The sequence below is a fragment of the Tamandua tetradactyla genome, chromosome 4 (assembly GCF_023851605.1).
Source record: "Tamandua tetradactyla isolate mTamTet1 chromosome 4, mTamTet1.pri, whole genome shotgun sequence".
Lineage (NCBI taxonomy): Eukaryota > Metazoa > Chordata > Mammalia > Pilosa > Myrmecophagidae > Tamandua > Tamandua tetradactyla.
Genome location: NC_135330.1, coordinates 40,075,937 through 40,094,179, shown reverse-complemented (window position 1 = coordinate 40,094,179; position 18,243 = coordinate 40,075,937). Strand labels below are relative to the sequence as shown.

Here is an 18,243-nt window from a genome sequence, read left to right as displayed (position 1 = left end):
AGATGAGGTCTTGTTTTTTCAGGACTTTGTGAGCATGGAAGTAAAAGCCAGTGGAGAAGAAGATAATAGCAATGCAAAAAAAAAAAAAAAAAAAAAAAGAGAGAGAGAGAGAGAGAGAGGGAGAGAGATAATGGGTGGAGTAAGAGTTTGGTGAAAGAAGATTTGATGTCTTTCCTGTGAGAGAGGCAAGAAGGAGGAAAGTATAGTTGATGATGAGATGAACTCAAAGGTGGATAGGAGAATTTCTGTTTCCTGAAAGAAGTCTTCTGAGAGTAAAGGGAGGGTGGAGAATGGAGTTTGAAGACACTGATGAAGATGTAACAGCTGCTGTGAAGTGTGGAGGAAGAGGCAGTCACCTGCAGATGAGAAAAGGTTTGCTGAACACTGGTGAGTCCAGGTCAGTTTGTGACTCATTTGCTTGTAGTAGAGCCAAATAGCCGATATTGTGATATCATTCTGCACTGCTGGGAAGCTTGTAAGAAGCAGCCAAGAAAATTGGCAAAGGGTTGATCCAGAGCTAGAAATTCTGTAGGCAGACTTTGAAGAAAGAGAGTTAAGGGTAAGACAATTGATATTCTTGATTGTGGTATCTAGTAGATCCAGGATAAGCAGTGAACAAAGTTAAGCCCGATATGGTCTGAGGGGCTGAGAGAAGACATTATGGGCAAGGAATGGTGTCTTCACACTTGCTCAGTTCACTCATTCAATAAAAATATTATTTTTGTTGTGTGATTATAAATATAAAATACTTATATCTTCTTCTATTAAATTGAATATGCATCCTTCCATCTTGACCTGGAAATTAAATATTGTACTTAAAAAAACCCTTTCACTTTAAAGCTTGGCAAGTTATGTGTAATTTATGTGATTTTCTTAACATAGGCTAAAAAGATACAATCTTTCTTTCTCTTACATCTGTTTTGCAAATTACTTTGATGACGGTGTAATTATGCATTAATAGCTTTCTCGCATCTCCCTCTCCAAGTTCCTTCAGTAAATTTCCAAAATAATTTGCCCCGTCAATTAGGGTCAAGATCATCCACCCTTCAAGCTACCCTTCATCAGATTCACACTTATATTGTTCTGTTCCTGCTCATCATAACAAAACAAAAGAAAACCTATCAAATGCCTTCAGTGTTGTGGAACACCTCCTCCCTCCAGAAGTACTGGACAGCCTTAATAGTGACCACATATGTTAGCACAACTAACTAATTCTCCAGAACACGTGCCTTCTTCCACTGGGAGATGAACAGTACCAGCCATTCACTGAGCATTTCCTCCTTTGTTGGGCGCCGTGCAAATGTGTGCAAATATCAGTATCTGCTCTTCAGGATGATGTGATGAAGGACTTCACTGTTCTCCAGATGAGCCCAGTCATGAGAATCACGTGAAGGAATGTATTGAAAACACAGATTCTCTGGCCTCTCTCCTATAAATTCTGATTCATTAGGTCTGAGGTAGGGAATTAAATTATATATATATATATATATATTTTTTTTTTTTTTTGAGATCCCAAGAGAATCTTATGACCTGTAAGACTAGGAAACACCAAGACAAGTGTTTTTATTCCCATTTTAAGATAAAGAAATAGAAACTCTCTAGAGCTTTGCTGTTCAACAATTGGCCACTAGTGACATTTGGCTATGTATTGAAGTTAAAATTAACTAAAAAAATAATCCCGCTTCCTAGGGGTACCTTTTCCTAGTTTGCACATAAGGGCTGTATGAGGGAGCAGCAGACTTGGATGGGAAGACTATAACATAAAGATATCAGTTAGTCTCAGATACATTCATTGATGTTCCAATAAAAGATCCCAACATTGTTTATTCATGGGACTGAACATAATTCTCCCTAAATTCATGTGGAAGAGAATTGGGCAAAGATGACAATTTTGAAGAACCAGCTGGGAAGACTTTATCTTCCAGATTTCAGAAATTATTATAGTATTATGATAGGATAATTATTATGGTACAATTGTACAGAGACAGACAAACAGACCAATAGAACAGAACAGAGAGCACCAAAACAACCCATTCAAATAGGGAAACTTGATAAATATCAGAGGCAGTTATGAAGATCAAGGGGAAAATACTGGAACACTTGGTTGTCAGTATAGATAAATACAATTCTTAACTCATACTCTACACAAAAAAGTAAATTGTACCTTCTAAAAACCTTAATGCAAAAATCACTTTAGAAAAAAATACAGGAGAATATGTTTAGGAACTAAAATAAGTAAAGATTCCCAGCCAGACCCAAAAAAGCACACACCAGAGAGAAAAGGATTCTAAATTTGACTCCACTGATTTTAAAACTTTGTTCAACAAAACATTATAATCAAAGTGAAAAGAAAACCAAAGATTGGAAAGTGTTATCTGCAATGCTCATATCTGCAAAGAGTTCATATCTAAAACTTATAAACAATGCCTACATATCAGTAAGGTAGGTGGAAAGGATATGAATTTACAGAAAAAGAAACCTGAATGGCCAGTAAATATATGAAGAAATGTTCAACTTTGCTAGACAGATAACTGAAAATTAAGGTACCTCCTTTCACCTAATGAAAAAGATATAAGTGTGTAAGTGAGACAATACTAAGAGTTGCCGAGAATGTGGGAAGAGGGAATTCTACTACTCCGCTGAGGGGTTGGAGTTGCAGACCACTTTAGGGTGCAGTTTAGCAATATCTAGTTCAGGTGAAGATGCTCACATTTTCTCCAGTGTTCTAGTCATACACACTAAAGAAACTCTTGCATATGTGCACCAGCAGCTGATACATAGATAAATGTTCATATAAGCATTAATTACAAGAGCAAAAATAGGAAGCCAACGAGAGGTCCATCAGCAGGAGATAAATAAATTGTGGTATACGTTAGAATTATAGATAGCAGTGAAGTTAAATAGACCACATAACATCTACAAAACATATAATGTGGCTGAAAAGGCAAGCCACAGAATGACCGGTAAAGTCAAATTTGAAAACATGCTTAACAATGCTATTTATTATATATGGATACATATATATGTTGAAAGAATCTAAAAATATTTACAGAAATAAATACTACTTTCAGATCAGTGGAGCTTTCCTACTTTTGGTGAAGGGTGTCTGGGCAATGTCATGGAGTGGAATGGTGGAGGGCCTTCAAAATATAGTGTTTTATTTAAAAAATTTTTGAGGCAAATATGCCATGATGTTAAGATTTTATTTAGCTGGGTAAAGTGAAATATAAATATATATTTGCTTTACTTTTTTTATGTTTGAAATATTTCATAATTAAAGAAAACACAAATATACATTATTAGTGGAAATCAACATATCTCATTTCTTGACTCCTATAAAGTGGAATACGGAAGAGACCGGAGAAACTTTGTTCAAGAAATCTCAAATATCATGCAACTGTTAGGGCTGGGACTTAGTGGTGCCTTTTAATCTTGATTTTGTGCAAAACAGATTCTCAATCAGTAGATAAGAAAATCTACTTAATTAATCCATTTCCCAGGGAGACTTATGGTATTAACCAGCAAAGACTGAAGCTTTAATTGAGACGGTGATGCCACTTAATTGGAACACCTGAATGGAATTAAGGGGTACTCAGTAAGGTCAACTGGTTTCCCTGGTGCCCAGAGCTTTTCTGGATCTCTGCCTTCTTGGTGGCAACCTCTGCCAATTAGGATGAAGCTGAGTCAAATGCTTTTACTGTCCTTCAAAGATCACTTAAAGAAATGTTAAATACAGATTCCATATATTGCAAAAAAGATTTCTGAAGCACATCAGCATGCAGATTCTGTTGATAAATTTTGAACAAATTATATGAAGCACTAGACGTTTGCATTGCTTTTAAATTGTTATTGATGGAACCATTTAACATACATTAAATGAAATAAAATTGATAATTATGTTGGGATGCAATAATGTGCTTCAGTTGATTACATCTTTTTACCCCAAATTAAAATAGTTTCACAAAACTTCTTGACAGTGTAGGTTTTCTTACCAAAGAGTGCTTACTTACATCCTTCCATTAAAAAAAAAGAGTACTTGAAATCCTCGGCAAAGGGGACCACTCTGTTAAAAAAAATTGGCTCCAGTTTTTTTCATAAATAAAAATGCTAATCAAAGTTGGTCTCCATAATATCTCAAAAAAGCCTTACTCTTATTCTTATAGTGTTAAGAAACACAATCTTCTTCTTGGATTCTATGTGAAGTTCTATTACTAAGTAGTTTTGTGACCTTGGGCCAATGAATTCTTTGACCTGAAGATAGAAGAGGGGTGGAGATGATCATTATGATCTCATCTAGAACTCTAGAGGAGGTCTGTAGTCTTTGCTCTTTTCGTCAATATATGGGATTTGGGATGTGATTGTCACATTTGTCCCACCATCTACAAATTCAAGTTGCTTTCTTAGGTGTGTAGTGGAAGGCAATCTCAGTTATTGATGGCTCTACTTCATATTGATCCTCTTGATGCATATAATGATTAGCTAGCAGTAAGTGATTCACCTGTGACATTTGGATTCTAACCAGAGCTAATGTCATCAGGTCTCACCATGTTTATTAAGTGCCATGTGAATTCATTTTATAGAAAAGCAATTTCTGTAGTGAAAAGGGGTGATTAAAGAATCTGATACTGCCTAAATCTTTTGGGGTTTTTTTTCCTTCCTTTTTTCCAAGTATCACATACAATTGCTTTTGGGTCACTTTTCACTAATGTACATTATTGAAATCAAAAGGAGACTTTTGATTTATTAGATGATCCAGTGACTGACAATCATTAGATTGCCAAAAAAGTAGAATTTGACTATGCGATGAGCTAATGGATATAATCAGCAGTACTAGGTTGGATTTTATTACTGGGAATGTTTGGTTGTTTTCAAGAAAGCTGTGTTTGGAAACACAGTGCTTGACCATCAAGTTGACATTTGGACAGAACCATTTGGCAGTTATTAAATTCTTGTGAGGATACATTAGAACATGCCAAAATAATTTTCACTAATGAGTACTGTGTCAGCCTTGTAAATAGTCGGCTGGATTACAGAAATGTTAAACAGTTTACAAAGTTTTCCCTGATCCCTCCCAAGCCTAGCAGTGCCACCTTTCATTTTCTACCCAAATCCACTCATATCCTCAGACTAACAAAACACAGCATATCAGGACCCAAAATGAGTTGAGAGGTTATCCAGGAGATTATTCTTAGGCATTATATAGATATCCTCTTTTTAGTTTATGATGTATTGGAGAGGCTGGAGGGAAGTACCTGAAACTGTAGAGCTGAGTTCCAGTAGCCATGTTTCTTGAAGATGATTGTATAATGATATAGCTTTTACAGTGTGATTGTGTGATTGGGAAAACTTTGTGTCTGATGCTCCTTTTATCTATGGTATGGACAGATGAGTAAAAAATATGAAATATTCATTAAAATACTAGTAGTCAATGAGAGGAAGGGGTAAGGGGCATGGTATATATGAGTTTTTTCTTTTTTTCAAATTTTTTTTTGCTGGAGAGATGCAAATGTTCAAAAAAATTGATCATGGTGATGAATACACAACTCCGTGATGACATCGTAAAACAAAAATAGAGGGAAAAAAGTACCTATTGCCAACTATGGACTATAGTTAACAGTAGTATTTTAATACACTTTCATCAGCAGTAACAAATGTACGATACTAGTACTATGGGTCAATAATGGGGGGATAAAGAGTATGGGAGTATTAGTATTTTCTTTTTTATTTTTATTTCATTTCTGGAGTAATGAAAATGTTCTAAAATCGATCATGGGGATATCTGCAATACTATGTGATGATACTGTGAACCAGTGATTGTATACTTCAGATGGTTTCTATGGTATGTGAATGTATCTCAATAAAATTGCATTTAAAAATAAATTTAAAAAATCTCAGGCTTGTTGCTGGGTTTATTTTAAATCTAACCTGACTTGTGCCTGTTGTGTTCATTTGCAGGTTGTGATCTATAAGCAAATAATATTTTCAGTATTTAGGAATAATTTGAGAGCCTCTGATACATTATAACCCTAAATAGCAAAGGAGAAGTGCATTAGTTCTGTGAGTTTTTTCTTCAAACCCAAAAGGGTTGTCTAATGGACAAAACATTATTATTCTTCCTGAATTCATAGTTCCTGTGATGTTTTCTGTAAAAGCAGCTGTGCCATATTTTTTTCGCTTTGTTTTTCCCACACTCTTCCCTCTCATCTTTGTGAAGAAAAGACAACCAATCTGAGGTTTCCTTGGGAGACATTAGACAGCTTAAACAAGTGGCAAAATAAAGAAGATTTAGTCTCATCAATGTGTCATGAGAAAATTGGAAGCATGCTGTGAGGTAATGGCAAAATAATTTTGAAAATTTCCAAGTACTTTTTCCAAACTGAAATGGAAGAAAATTTAAAGTCAGTTCCCATCTAATTATAGCTAATGAAAGATGTGTGCCTAAATGAGGTATATATATATATTCTTCTAACAGTATTACCAGTTTCTTCCCCTATAAAAAGAGGAGTCTAGACTTTAAGACCATACTGTTCTAGAAAGCTGTTCTCTGGAGTAGCTGAGCACAATGGGGTTTTTATTTTTCTATAAAATAAGGTAGTGGAAATTATAATTTGCACCAATGGTAGTGTTTCTTTCCCACTGTTCTCTCTTAATGTTTCATCCCACTGCTCTTATACTAAACAGCGAAGGTGATTGTTCTACTAAATAACTCAGCACAGTTGGGAAACTTAACTTATTTCAGTGCCTGTGGTGTTTGTAGGAAATGTAGTTTTGCTTCTGCTTATCTGCTGTAGCTAGTGCCTGCCCCATTATGGAGAACCTGTAAATCCTTATGGATGCTTTGCTTGCCCTTGACGGGTTAAGCCTTGTGGCCATATAAAAGATACTGGGCCTTTTAGAAGGAGCTGGGAACAACCTTAGTGTCTCTCTTAATAATCCAATGGTAAGTAAACTGCAAGCTACACTCACAGAGTTTTGGATATCTATGAGTGTGAGCTTTGGAAACCAGAAAACTGTGCTCTATTGTTTATTCCAAAGCATGCCAGTTTTCTATCCAGATGCTTTTGCAGTCTTGAAGGGACCTGGCATGACTCTGGTATTTAATGGAAGCTTTGGGGAATATAAATGTCTATTTCTTTTCTGTGCATTTATATATGAAGCAAATCATAGGGAACTTAAGTTGGTTCATGTGCCTCTTATTTTTAACTTAAGGTAGAGTTTCTGCAGGGTAGCTTACAGGAATCTGCTGGCATCAAGACTGGCTATGCAGAATTTTTGCCTTCTCCTGGTAAAGTCTGTTTAAAATGCTATCACTCAATCACCAATACTAAATGTGCTTTAAAAAAAAACACCCTTAGTTCAATTATGGAGAATCCAATTTATTCCCATTCTCTAAGGCATTTACTAGAAGAAAAAGAGAGTCCTTGGGCATCATTCTGTGTAATTAGATTTTTGCACCTTTGTATTGTGAATTGGGATTTCCAATTTTTCCACCCTAGGTGTAAAGCAAAGGTGCTTAGCAACTTGAGACCCTCACTGCTGTTAAATTCAAGACTCTTAGACTTTTTAAATTTGAGAAACTCTGGGAAAAATTACTAATAAGTGGACATTTTATTATATAATTATTGAAAATATTTCATTGTTTTAGAGCCACTTATCTGGTTCCCCAGAGTTAATCATTACCTGAAACCTCAGTAGTTCTTTTTCTTTTTTTTTTTTTTCACCTGGGTAGTTCTTAACAAAGTGTGCCAAAGGCCTCTCCTCATAGGAGGATTTGTTGCAATTCCTAGGAAATAGCCACCTTGTTTTGTTTTAAAATAAACCTATTTTTAAAAATGTCATGTTTATCCCTTTAGTAGCAATAAAAATATGACATCTGCAAATCGTGATTTTTAATGTCATTGGATAAAACAAAGATGAAATCTTACTTAAATAAAACTGCAAATAAAAGAAAATAGTCTCAATTATTTAAACCAATAATTGAAAAAAGAATAGAAGGAAAGACAGCAAAAATAGTCTTAAGATTTTTAAATGTATCTCTCTGTATTTATGAGCTGGTTTTCTAAAAGTAATTGAAACAAAAAAGTATATATGTATTGCAGAGATTTTGGAATGCAGTATAGTTGTGTTGACACTGGGAATGATGGGGGAAGTAGAAATAATCCTACAAACAGTATCATTAAAAGAAGAAAACTGTTTATAGAAGGTAGATTTAAGTTGAACTGTTGTAGGATTGGGGAGGTAACAAAGAGCATTCTGGAATGAGAAAATTTACGAATCTGTTTCAGACTTACCTAGATCCTTATATACCCATGCTTCCAGCCTGGTTAGGGAAAACAAATCAAGCAGCCAAAACAGGCTTTGAAGAAGTGAGCAAAAACATCTAAACATTTATCTAAAGCTTGATTTTTTTCTTTCAAACAAATTTAAGAGTTGAGTGTTGAGAGAATATACTCATAATAATAAATATTCACGCTAGGAACCATCCCTTTGTTCTTTCCTGGGACCTTGGCGTGGGTTTCATTATTATAGTACACCACAATTTGCTTTAATCTAAATATTTATGCAGCCATTCTTTTTCACTCAACAGATATTTGCTGAGTATATAAGTATACCTCTTGGAGGAGAGATAAGATTTATTTAAACAGTTTTGGGAGAACACAAAAGAGGGTGAGATTTTTTTCCAGCTGGGGAGATCTGAGAAGGCTCCTTGTTGGGTTGAGATTGCCATCTGGGCTTGAAGGGTTTGAAAGTGTGGACTAGCAGAGCGTTTTAGGGAGGTGAAAGAAGGAGTAAAGACATGGGAATGTTCAGGGGAAAAGTTGAATTAGCTTTGTGGGAGATGTGGATTACAATAAGGTCAGTGGGGCCAGATCAAGGGACCATTGGTGCTGGGCTAAGGGGTTATAGTATACGCTAGGCAGTAGAGAACCACTGAAGGTTTTTACAGATTAGTGGCGTGTTCTGGCTGCAATGTGTTCAATGAAGTTTGTTCTCCCTGGATCTAGAGGACTGTGCCCTGAGACTAAGGAGGTGTGCCTCTATGGCCCTCAAAAATGGTCCCTCACTGCGTTAATGCCTAGACTTAGTCCTGAAGGATGGTTTCCCACTCTAACATCTGAGCCTTGGTAACTTGTACCAGGTTTTATCTCAAGTGGGGCTACGTGGCCAGCTTGGATTTGGCCTCTCCTCTGCTGCTCCTTCAGCCCTGAACTCTGGTCACTTCACATAATCCTTCTCTGTCACACAAACCGAGCTCTGGTTTATTTCCCACAATCCTACAGTCCTGATACTCCCTGCTTCCATCGTGGTTTTGACTTTTTTGTTCTTGATTTAGAGCTGGGAGCCAGTTAAGCTGCTGCTTTTTTAACTTTTCACTGGTGTGAGGCTGAGCTAGAGACAGGGAAGATTAAGAGAGTTAATAAAGACTTTATTGAAATGTGGTGGTTGTGATGGGGAAAAGAGAATCGATTCAAGAAATACTGTGGAAATAACTTTGACAGGATCTGATGATTGGAGGGTGGAAGAGCAAGAGTCAAAATGTACTGAGTCTGCATGGATTTAAATGGTTTTCAAACAGCCAGCAGATTATTTTTCTTACTTTCACAAAGTTGAACTGAAATTTTGAAGACAGAGCTGTCAAAAAAGCTTCTTTTAGCTTTAGTGATTAAACTTAAGTGTGTTAAGGGCATCAAAGTCAAGTGGATTGTAACAACACAATGCCTAGCACTGTTTGCAGAAATTGATTAGAAGAAGCTGAAAGATGAGGGGAAAAAATGCCTGTGCCAAAACCTTGGAAGATGTCTTCCTTTTGTTCTAGTCTTTATTATTGAGTAAGCGTCTTTTTTTTTTTTTTTGCTTGGGCAGGCACTGGGAAATGAACCTGTAACTTTCTTTTAATAGAAGACTTGGCACTGTGTTTTACAAACTGTTTGGGAAAGGGAACATGATACTCAGTTTTGGAGAGGGGGAAATGAAGGAAATTCAAGAATCCTGAAAACTGCATAGAAAACAAACTTACTTGGTTTCTGCTGACGTTATTTTATGAGGTGCCTGTAGGCTGATTAACTTATTTGAATGTTTCAGTGGTGGAATATTAAATAATAATTAAAATATCAAAATTTATTGAGCAACTAATATGTATCAGGCACTTCTTTAGGCACTTGTATCTAAAGAATATGGCATTTAATCCTTAGAAAAAGTCTGTGATGTGACATCCTATTATCCCCATTTTCTACCATTTTATAGGTAGAAAATCAAGACTCAGAGAAAGATTTGGAATCTTGCCCAATATAATACAGCTAGTATCTTAGTTTCCTAAGGCTGCTATAACAAAGCACCACAAACTGGGTAGCTTGAAATGACAGAAATTTATCTCACAGTTCTTGAGGCTAAAGGTCCAAAATCAAGGTGTCAGCAGGGCCAAGTTCCAGCTGGAACCTGTAGGGGATAATTCTTCCTTTCCTTTTCCTGGATTCTGTGGTTTGCCAGCAATCTCTGAAGTTCTTTGGCTGTCTTTGTGTTTGTCTATGTCTCCTATTCTCTTCTATAAAGATCCTTTTTATAAGGACCCTTCTTAACTCCAGTATGACCTCATGTTAACTAATTCCATCTACAATGATCCTATTTCCAAATAGGGTCACATTCATATACACGAGGAGGTTAGGACTTCAACCTCTCTTTTTGGAGGATACAGTTCAACCCAGAACAGTTAGTGACTCATGCTTTTAGATTTAGCTTATTAATGCTAATGTTTATTTAGTGGATTTCAGTTCAGGTGTGCATTGTGCCCCTTATTGTTGTGATGAGTGTTTCTTTCAAACCTCTTTGGAAATACAGATTATGTTTGTTTCCAGAATGCAATGGAAGAGAAAGCTATTTTGTATGTAGCAGGGCAGGACAGTCCAAGTTAAAGATTTATGCTCGATACCCTGCTCGTCTGTTTCTCCTTGAATCCTGAGTTTAGCTTGAGGACTTACTCCTGTGCTTGGCTTGGTTGCTCCATCATCCCCATTAATGTTGTTTTAATTCCTGTCATTTATTTCACACTTTCTCTGTGCCAGCTATGGCACCAAGCACTTTACAGGCATTATTCGTGTAATCGTTGCAACAATCCTATGAGATTGCTACTCTTCATTTAACATGTGAGCAGAAAGGTCAAGGAACTCACACAAGGTCCCACTGCTGGTAGACAGCAGAGATGGGACTTGAACCCATGCCTGTTTGATTCCATAGTCCGTGTTCCTAATCGTGGTGTTATTTTGCTCCAACACCAGGCTCTGCTCTTAATTCTCAAGGTCATAATTTAGGGCATTCCCTCATTTGGGTTTAGAGAGGGTTATTCTAAAATCCAGATGTCTTTGGGGGATAGCTCTTTTCCCAAAGAACTTTGTTGTTGGCTGTTTTATTCATGGTCAGTAGTTTAATTGCCTAAGGGAGCTGTGATGCTTTCTTTACAAATCTGCCTGGATGATGTGTTGATTATACCCCATGTAGATATTCAAAATCACAGAAGCATTTTTCTCTTACCATGGGAGGAAATGGTGGCGTCATAGTTCCTCAGTAGAAGCAGGGCATTCCTGGAGGCAACTTGGTGACGTGGCAGGAAATCAGGTTTTGGAGGTTTGTAGAGCTAATCATAAAATGACATCTACCACCTTTCATTTCAATCCAAGTGCTTGCAGGAGTGCAAAAATTAGCATCAGAAATTAACATGCTTCTCTTTTGATAGACCAAACAAAACCTACCAGGCAAATTTTGTTAGTCCATAAAATGAAATGAAATGTATTTCATTGAGATAAGACTCATTCTCATTGTGGGGATTCTCAAATACATCCCATTCTTATATAGGAAAATTATAGTCGAGGATATAGAGTTTTACTACTTATGTACTACATAAAAACTAATAAAAATAATAACCAATTAGATGGTTAAAAAGCCTGACTTTTAAAAATATTATGCACATGCTAATTAATAGTAATACCATAAATTAGAGGAATTTTTATTTGCATTTCTACAGAACCTATTATTAGTGAGTCTCAAAGCACCTTACAAGTGATAATTATTAAAGTCCATAAATATGTACAGTAAATGACAGTTTATTAAGAGAATAAGCAGACTTCCCCTTTATCTCATGCATTTCATGAGACCTAAAGGCCCAAGTGAAAGAATTCTCCAACACCAAGCTTTATACAGAATAGGCATTTTAGGCTATAATTCCATAGGCCTAGAAGCAGGCTGCAGTGGATTCAAGATACATATATTGAGTAGCTCGATCTATCTGGTTAGAACTCAGGTTGTTTTAAAAATTCTACATACATAATAGCAGTAAACAAATCTTGCTATTTTTCAATATATCTCTGCTTACTGTTAGATCAAATTTGGAAAACCAAAATTATGCCAAGTCCACATGAAAATACTTAAAAATATTTTGGAGTATTGTAGCACATTTATTTTTCCTCCAGCTAATATCCCACTCTGAGAACTAACAGCTTGTAAACACATTCAGCTGGACTTTTATTTATTGCTGTCTCTGTAGTAAGTACCTCAAATGTTGCAAGAATTTCAAATCTACTTCATAATATTCCTTTGCCCTTTTCCCCCTTATTTCTCCTTCTCCTTTCTGCCTTTGCAACTTCCCTACTCTCTAAAGCTGAGTACAGATGGAGAAGTGCAAAAATATTTCTCATGCCTCTACCTGTTCTTCCATCTCAAATCCTTAAGCTCCCCCACTTATTTGATACTCATCTTTCTTTTCTTTTGGTGCTGAGAAACTATATTGCATTTAGTCATCACTAATATAAGGCAGCTGAATTTCCATGATTATATTTCAATGTCACAAAGATTCAAAGGAAGGTGTGGACTGGTGAGCAACTTCTTTTACATCTAAGGACACTGGAGCTTGGAGAGAATGAGTGACTCAACTGAGGTTGCACAACTAGTTTCTCTACTATAACTGGTGTTGGGACCAGAACCCAGGTCTCCAGTTTTTTAAGCCAAAGCTCTTCCCTCTACCTCAGGGCAGGTATTCAATGGCTTGAATCACAAAATTTTAAACAAGAAACATGAGAGCAAAACTAGAAGAAAGCAGTTGTTGATTTTATCCAAACCTGTGGGTTAGTAGGACAAGAGGTAGAGCCTCAGCGATCTGAAGGAATATGGAGTGTTGAGTATGCAGGGTTGAAATGGTGGTCCCCGAGATCCATTTTGGCCAGGACGAGTTGAATGACAGAGAGTAGGAGGAAATGAAGAGCAATGAAGAGCACCTTCTCCTGAGATGTAAAAGAGGGTGAAGTAGAATGGTAGTCTTAGAACGTTTGGAAGGCTGGTTGAGTTTATGGTCTTGACAATGGATCACTGATGTAGAGGAAGAAAGACTATTGGTTACTGGATGGTACTTTGGGACCCTGAAGTCTCTCAGGATGATGCCTGGAGGAGAGGAAGATAAAGGCATATGTGGCAGGTGTCAAAGTTCTCAGATAATCCTGGGAAATGATGTTATTAGGGAGAATGGAGGTTGGTGTTTATAGAACTATGTTGATACGTGTCTATGTTGTAAGAGATGCTGCATTTTGCAACTCTAATTTTCTTATTTTTTTCCAGGGAAAACTGAGGCTGCTATCAAAAACTTCAGTCCCTATTACAGTCGCCAATATTCTGTGGCTTTCTGCAATCATGTACGCAGTGAAGTTGAACAGCAAAGAGATTTAAGATCACAATTTCTGAAAACCAAGGTAACCCAAGGATATCTTTACATAGTTCTCCCACTGAGGAAAACTTTCTTGCTCATAATATTTCTGAAATAAGCAATTATTTGAGTGGCATTTAAAAAAATCTTCTCTGAAATAATTTCATGCTCAAAAAACTCTGTTTGTCAGGAGTTTAGAATGTATAATTTCTTGTTGATGGTGTAACCGATATAAAAAGAAAACTGACATGCTTACAATTTTATTATGTATTTCTCCACATTGATGCTTTGATACTGGGAAATTTTCTTTACTGTAGTGAAGTTCACTTTTTAAAAAAGTAATAATTGCAGGGCCTTGTATATGCATGTTTTCATTTTAGTTAATTGATCAAATATGATTTTCCTTCTAATTTCCTAACTCATTCTTTCTCCTTTCCTTCATTATTGTCATTATTCACAACTTCTGAAAATATTTATTGATCACCTAATCTATGCTAGGCAGTATTCTAAGTCCTGGGGGAATAAGACAATTTTCTCTGCCTTCTTGGAGTTTATATTCAGATGTATATATATATATATATATACACACACACACAGAAAATAAATAATGAACATATGAGATGATGTCAGGTAATAATAAATTCTATCAAGAAAAATAAAGTAGGGGTCTTATTGTACATAAGCTGGCCAAGGAAGGAAGAAGATAAGGATCCCTCAAGATGGGGAAGCCTGTGAAGTAGGAGACAAATCAGGACAGTATGATGTGCCTCAAGGAAAATAAAGAAGATGTTTCAAGGAGGGAGTGATCAATGGGTTAAATGTTGTTGAAAGGTTAAGATAACCAATTAGAGTTAGCAGCACAAGTCTGTCAGGGTATGTCATCCCTATAAAACAGTGGTTCTCAAACTTTGGGAAACTTGTTAAAATGCAGAATCTAGGCCACACCCGTAATAATTGTTATAGAGGAAGTCTAAGGTGGAGCCGCATGCTTAACAAGTGTATTTGCTGCTTTATATGACCCAGGTTTAAGACACACTGCGCATAAGTACTATAAAGTTCAGTTTATACCATGGTTTCATCCTCATTTAAAGAAAATAGTGAAGCCCTCTTACCCATTTTTTCCCTCCCTCTTACCTTTTAACAAGGCAAGAAAGGAGACTGCCTCATTTTTTTTCAGGACAGAATATTAATCATTGGAATTTGGATGGGAATGACTTTCATCCTTAGGTGATTCTTTTTTTAGGTAGAGTTTCTTTTTCCTTAATTTTTTGAAAAGTTTGAGTAGTACTGGTGTTAGTTCTTTTTGGAATGTTTGATAAAATTCCCCAGTGAAGCCATCCGGCCCTGGGCTTTTCTTTGCAGGAAGATTTTTTTTTTTAATTTTTATTGATAAAACCAAGCAATGTATCAACATGAACATTCTTAACATTTGAACATTCCATACTTAGTTTGCACCAATGGCTCACAATATCATCACATAGTTGTATATTCATAGGTGATTATTAAACCAGAATGACATATGCGTCTTCTCTGTATGCACCATATACATTTTTGTTTGAAAGTAGAGAGGTAGGTTTCTAAAAGTACTATAGTTTTGTAATAATGGGAAACGGTAGCATATAAAAGACAAGAATCCCATTTCCTGTATTTTGAAATAGTACAGGATTTGTACAAAGAGGCCAGACAGGAATTATCTCTTACACGATGAAGTCAATGGAAGACCTGACTAGAAATCTTATCTGAAACTCCAACAGCACATATGTCATCAGGGCTAAGGAGAAATCCCCAATCCCAGAAACTTTTAAGTAGAAGAGGTAGAACTGAGGTTTGCTGGCTGGTGCCAGCTTGTTCTTTAACCACATAGCAAACATGGTATCCTTGAGGAGCACAGTGATGGATTAAGGGTTTACAGACTGGCTGTCCATGGACTTTTGGGCCTTGGAAAGGCCTTGAGCACTGACTCTTGAGGCTGTGTCTGAGGTGTGATGGATATGGGAAGAGTCTGTTAATTTTTCCATTTTTCCAGGAATGTTCAGGGTGTTATGTCCACAGAGTAGTTAGATGTCCCCAACTTAAACAGTCTTGTCCCATTCCCTCGTTCCCATAGAGTTTATTAAGCACTTATTAAGTGCCAAGTGTATGCAAAGCATGACCCTATTCTCACAGTCACCTCAATCACATGCTTCTGTTCCTGTGGTATAATAGAGGGATATGAAAAGCCCCAAACTATCAATAAAACAATAATTCACATTTGCTCAGGAGAGGTAGGAAAAGAAAATTGTGGAAGGAAAGGAGGGAAGTAGCAATTTTCTCAGAATCTTAGTGCAAAATAATTTCCTGAAATACTATGGATATATTTGGTACTAATGTCTGTTATCTTTGTTGTGCTAGTTAATTGTGTTTTCTTTAAGCCGCCATTGGAGCCTGGAACTGTTTTGTATGAAGCAGAGGTATCGCAGTTTGCTGATGATATAAAGAAGTGGAAGGACAGATACATTGTGGTTAAAAATGATTTTGCTGTGGAGAGCTATGAGAACAAAGAGGTAAGACAGTTCCTCTCCACCATTGGTTCTTGCAATATTGTTAAACATTGGCGGTGTTGATTGGCATGCCCTCTCCTTTGAGATGGATTTATCCTGTAAGCATCCACTCATGCAGGTACCCATTTTAGTAAACAAATGGTTATTGAATACCGACTACATGTCCAGCGCTAAGATAAGTTCTGGGTACTGCATATAGCAGTAGATGAGACAATGTTTACAGTCTAGTGGGCTTTAAACAAGTAATTGCAAGTGAGGATGGAAATGGAAGATTCTATGGAATGACCAGAGTTTGGGGCAGGAGGCTTCCCAATAGTCATTCATCCTTGAAGTCTTTCTCAGTTGTGGCCCTGCTGTCTCTCCCTCTCTATCCTGTGACCCTCCACACTTTTAAGCCTCTTATATGACAGGTGGCTGAGGGATTATTTGATCAGGTTATGAGTTCATTTTCCTGGATTTCTAGGAATTAGGAACATTTTGCATACTTCATTCCACTTATACTTTTTACCATTTACTTTTTCCCTGTTGTCTCACTCTTTCTCTCTCTCTCTCTTTTTTTTTGTCTGTAAAGTACAGAGGAAATGAGATAATGCACATAAAGTACTTAGTACCTGGGAAGACTTCAGTTTGTTTAGTTCCCATTTCTGTCCCCATTTAGGGAGGTAGAATGGTGCAGGGGAAAGAATGCTGGACGGTGAATTAGGAAAACTAAAGTTTAGGTCAAGTTGTGCCCCTCGCTGGAGGTGTACTCAAGGACAAGTCAGTTACTGTCTCTGGATCTCAGTTGAACCAGGCAGTTAGGCTGAGTGAACCTAGGGGTTCCTTCTGTAGCTCATATTGTGTACCTTATTAATCTGTATAGATTCTCAAGCTCCCTTTGGAATAAATTGTTACTATATACCTGTTAAAGGTAGTAATCGATTTAAAACTATACTCAACTATACTCTAAGTTCAGCAACACTCAGGACAACCTGCTCTCAGTGACTGGAAAAATACTCCGAGGCCAAACTGTTAGGAAGAGGCGGTCAGAACAATGTGTTTCCTTCCCCTCTCTGCTGGAAAATAGAAATGAAATACAGTGCAAACTTGTTCTGCTGACTACCAGGCACAGCTCCACTGCTTTCTTAGATAGTCTTATTCATTTTAGGAATCATTAAACTATATTTAATATTTAAATAATATTTTAAATTATTTTAAATTAAACAATATTATCATTTAAAAAAACATTTAAACAATATTTTTTCTGCCTATCGATGTTAAGGTTTTATCCAACACTTGATTTGCACTCAGAAGCAAATTATAAACACTACAAATAATAATGACGATTAGAAATCACCTTTGTATGGCACCTTACACTAATGCCCTTTCAGAGTAGCTTAAGGAGAGGCAGTATAGCATAATGACTAATATGAACTTTGAATCACACCTATACCAGTTATTAGATATGTGTCCTTGGGTAAGTTACAACTCTCCTTGAGCCTCAATTTTCTCATTTATGAAATGGTGAGCATCATCCCTTTGTCACAGTGTGTTTGTGAAGATTGAATAAGCAAATGTACTGATGCACTTAGCACGTGACCTGGTCCATGGTAAGCACCCAATCCAGAGCAGTTGTTGATCTGATTACCGCTAATGATAATAGGGAGGAAACACTCACAGGAGTTGCCCTTGGATCTGTTAAGGTTTTCACTGCGTTTGGCATGTACTGAAGTTCATTTTGAATTGTTTTAGTGTTTTTCTTCTTTGCATTTTTTAAGCTTGCTCCATAATTTGCAATTTGAAGATTATGCTGCTTTCTTTTCTTTGCTCATCATTTTCAACTGAACCTCTTCAGGTTAAGATATAGTGACTGAATTTGATCATTTTGTATAAAAGAAACAACATGGAAAATTTTTTAAATTATCCATGCAGTTTGTCATCATTTCTCAAGGTTTTAATAATATCTTAGTTGTTTTTGTTTCTTTAATTTACTTTCAGAGGAGAAATTTTATTTTAGTTTCACCTAGGAATTATACGCTG

At 36.5% G+C, this 18,243-nt stretch overlaps 2 protein-coding genes across 2 annotated transcripts in view; one reads left to right on the top strand and one right to left on the bottom strand.

Moving 5' to 3' along the window:
• RNF2 (ring finger protein 2) overlaps positions 1-18,243 on the bottom strand; it is a 670,080-nt gene that overhangs the window by 163,805 nt on the left and 488,032 nt on the right. The window lies entirely within an intron of this gene.
• NIBAN1 (niban apoptosis regulator 1) overlaps positions 1-18,243 on the top strand; it is a 156,351-nt gene that overhangs the window by 46,862 nt on the left and 91,246 nt on the right. The window contains exons 2-3 of the mRNA XM_077156786.1: positions 13,600-13,730; positions 16,096-16,227. Coding sequence (XP_077012901.1) covers positions 13,600-13,730; positions 16,096-16,227 — 263 coding nt within the window. The remainder of the gene's footprint in view (positions 1-13,599; positions 13,731-16,095; positions 16,228-18,243) is intronic.